This window comes from Triticum aestivum, chromosome 7D (genome assembly GCF_018294505.1).
Source record: "Triticum aestivum cultivar Chinese Spring chromosome 7D, IWGSC CS RefSeq v2.1, whole genome shotgun sequence".
NCBI lineage: Eukaryota > Viridiplantae > Streptophyta > Magnoliopsida > Poales > Poaceae > Triticum > Triticum aestivum.
Window position 1 is genome coordinate 425,379,576 of NC_057814.1, and position 3,295 is coordinate 425,382,870.

The following is a 3,295-nucleotide window of genomic DNA, read 5'->3' on the forward strand; positions in this document are numbered from 1 at the left end:
AAGCATGATTCTGAGCTATTCTTTCTTAAATTGAGCTACTTTTACGCCAAGTTTATTTCTGGGTTGCTCTGAATACGATGCAAATATTTAACCCTAAGCTCGAGCTTGTGGTGGTCGTCCGATATCGGTTAGTTTTTTCCTCGATCGAAAAAGAACAGCTAAGTATGAACCTCTTTGCTTAGTTGGAAACAAGCTAGCTTTGAAGCAAAGTTTGCTAGCTTTATTTCGACATACCTGGAGTTAAAGTACATCCACAACCTATGAGTGGGATATATGTCTTTGTACGAAATTTTCATTTTTTCTGTCTTAGATATTTCCCATTCAATTATGGGATGAATAAGTGAAGGCGTGAACCTGCTTTCAAGATTTAAGTTCTTTTATGACACTGCCATTCTGAATAGCCTTTCATGTGCCCATGTTTTCTTATGTGGTTGTTGCTTAGTTATTGTGGCTTAATTTGTCAATAAACCTTTTTTCGTGAATACACAAAGCTTGCGTATCATTTCATTGATAGAAGAAGTTAGAAAAAAGTACATCGGATGGTACAACGCATGACATAAACGTAAAAGGCGTGAACATGACGCCCGGAGCAGAGAAACACGGGATGCTCAGCCCAAACAACAAAAACACAGATAAACTCGCCGCCCTAGGACTCAGCCCAAACCAACACACACAAGACGACCAACATCTCGAAATCCACTGCCTAGGACACCGTGAGCAAACAAGACGGCGCCTTGATGAAGGAGAACGACGCCGAGGCGCCGTCGCCGTCCGATCCGAAAAGCCGGACCTAGGGTTTTCCCTGACGCTCGAAGAGGGGCACAGATAGCAGCCATGACCGTGCCTCCAAGAAGGAAACGGAACCCATAGGTAACAAGGGATCATAGGAATATCATTTGTTTTCTGGCTAAAAATGATTAGAGATTAGCTCGAAACCGTTATGGCTTAACCTCTAACTCGGATCAAATAAAGCTTACCTGTTTTATCAACTTATCCAAGCTGACTTTAGCCTAAATCGCTCAAGCTGGACCTTTGATCCCTGTCCTCCAACAGGGAGAAAAGATTCACCTCGTAATTTGGCATAAAATTCCATACTACACAATCTGATTGGATGACGACGGTGAGGTGAATCTTTTGATGGAATTTGATTGTTCACTCAGTGACGTCGATGGCCCAGCTTACATATGTTTGCACATTGCCTAAAACCGCTCATATTCATTACCAGTCAACATTAACATTCCCATAAACAGCTCCAAGCCTTCATCTTTCATCTGCTAATTGTTTATGTCCACCCGGCCCCATCCGAAGACGGTCGCGACTATATATCGCACTTGGCAGATTGTAGCAGCCGCACCTACGTCGATCCGCAAGTTCCAAGAACAATACAACCGTCTCACATATGCCATTTCACTAGGAATTAAGCTAGCAAAACAACCTAGATGCAGGGCTCCTTTCCACACGCTGATTTTTAACTAGTTTCCACACGAAGGACCTTGACAACGTTACCGTACCGGCGCCGGCCGCACAAACAAACGAAACCGTGCCAGTTAAGTCCGCGATTTCCCCTTCCTTGGACGCGCATTTGGCACCCTATCGGCGACCATGATTGGCCTCAGCATACCAGCTGCGTCGATCCGGGAGGTATGATTTGCTAAAACTCGTATTATAAAACCATACACCACACAAACAGTAGCTAGTTTGGAGTCGCGCTTGCACCAATGCCATTCCCGCATCCAGCAGCCCACAGCCCAGCGCCACCGCCGTCGCATCCATGGCCGTCGGGGGGATCTTCAAAGGATGACTCCGCGTCTCAAGGTGGGATCATCGCTGGCCTCGTCATCGGCTTCGTGGCCTCCTTGCTCCTCTTCACCGTGGCGTGGAGCGTCTTCAAGGGGCACCGCAACAGCCGCGCTCGCGCCCGCGCCGCGGCCGCGGCCGCCGCTCGGCCGTGGCCACCGCCGGAACCTTACCGCCCACGCAGCGACGAAGATCGGCATCGCCGAAGCGCCAGCGACCCCAGCCAGACGGCCCGTCTGCCGGCGTTCACGTACAGCCCGTCCGTGAAGCACAACGTGGCGGGCGGCGGCGAGGAGGCGGCGACGTGCTCGGTGTGTCTCGGCGCGTTCCTGCTCGGTGAGACGGTCCGGCTGCTGCCGGTGTGCCTGCACCTCTACCACGTCGGGTGCATCGACCCCTGGCTGGACGCGCACTCGACGTGCCCGCTCTGCCGCTCCGACACCGACCCGACGATCGACGCCGTCCGGATACTGCCTGTTTAGGCCTTCGTTCTGCCGGCGAGTGGCGTAGATACGTGAGGTATAGCCGCAGCACTACTGTAAAGATTCGCGAGGATAGTTGGAGTGTACACTCATGCATTTATTTTGCTGGAGATTATTATTTTACGACGTAGTACGACTTTGTCTCAAACTCTCAATACATTGCTTGGTATCAAGGCCTCCTCGGTTTTGAACCAAAATTTGGCATTGCCTTTTATCAACAGTTGCCGAACTCAGACTTTGCCAACATTAGAAACTTTGGCTAGTCATCATTGGTTGGCAGAACTGGCGCCCAATGAATAATAAACTACCAAAACTTTCTTAGGTTGCCAGAGAATTGGCTTCCCAAAATTTAGAACCACTAGCACCGTGACCCATGCATGTACGGTAACATCTTGCAAAATGATTAGTAAAATATTATTTACAAAAATATGCATACATGTACGGCATTTGTGTCTAGATGCCATATAAAAAAAATCACTGTACCATGGCATTTTTTAGTGTACATAACACGACAATTTTAGTAATTTTTGCCATGTGTTTATATGACTCAACATTCCTAAATTACAATTTACAAACTTGTTCTACGTTTACCTTGCTTTATACATCACCAGCAAAAGGGCCCGCGCGCGTTGAAACGGGAGAAAAAAATATCCTCTCATATCTCTAGCTGTGGGTCAGTTCAATAAACTGTGTGTGGCCGTTTACCAGGTTATGAGATCGAACCTTCCCATCAACAATTTTATTTTTTGCCAGTTCTCCGGACCTGGGCCACGTGCGCCATCGGGTGGGCTTCATCCGTTGAGCCAAAACAGGTGGCAAGTAACGAAACCAAATAGCATACATGAAATTAATTGAAATGGGACCAAACGAAGCGGGACGAAACCAAGAATATCACCTCCCTTTAATAGTAGGTATAGATTGCAATTGTTCTACGAAACTTGTTCTAACTTAAAACAAATTTCAACAATATTTGCCATGGAAATTGTTGTTTGTACTGCTCATGTCATGGCAAAAAA

The 3,295-nt window shown here is 47.3% G+C and overlaps 1 protein-coding gene across 1 annotated transcript; it reads left to right on the forward strand.

The window, feature by feature from the left end:
• Positions 1–1,718: 1,718 nt before the first annotated feature.
• LOC123165832 (RING-H2 finger protein ATL32-like) lies at positions 1,719–2,428 on the forward strand. Its single transcript, XM_044583568.1, has one exon. The coding sequence runs from the start codon at positions 1,719–1,721 to the stop codon at positions 2,277–2,279; it is 561 nt and encodes a 186-aa protein (XP_044439503.1). The 3' UTR covers positions 2,280–2,428.
• Positions 2,429–3,295: the final 867 nt, after the last annotated feature.

What these genes read in the sequence shown, in the direction of transcription:
- LOC123165832 (XM_044583568.1), top strand. Translation starts at nt 1,719, where the DNA reads ATGCCATTCCCGCATCCAGCAGCCCACAGCCCAGCGCCACCGCCGTCG.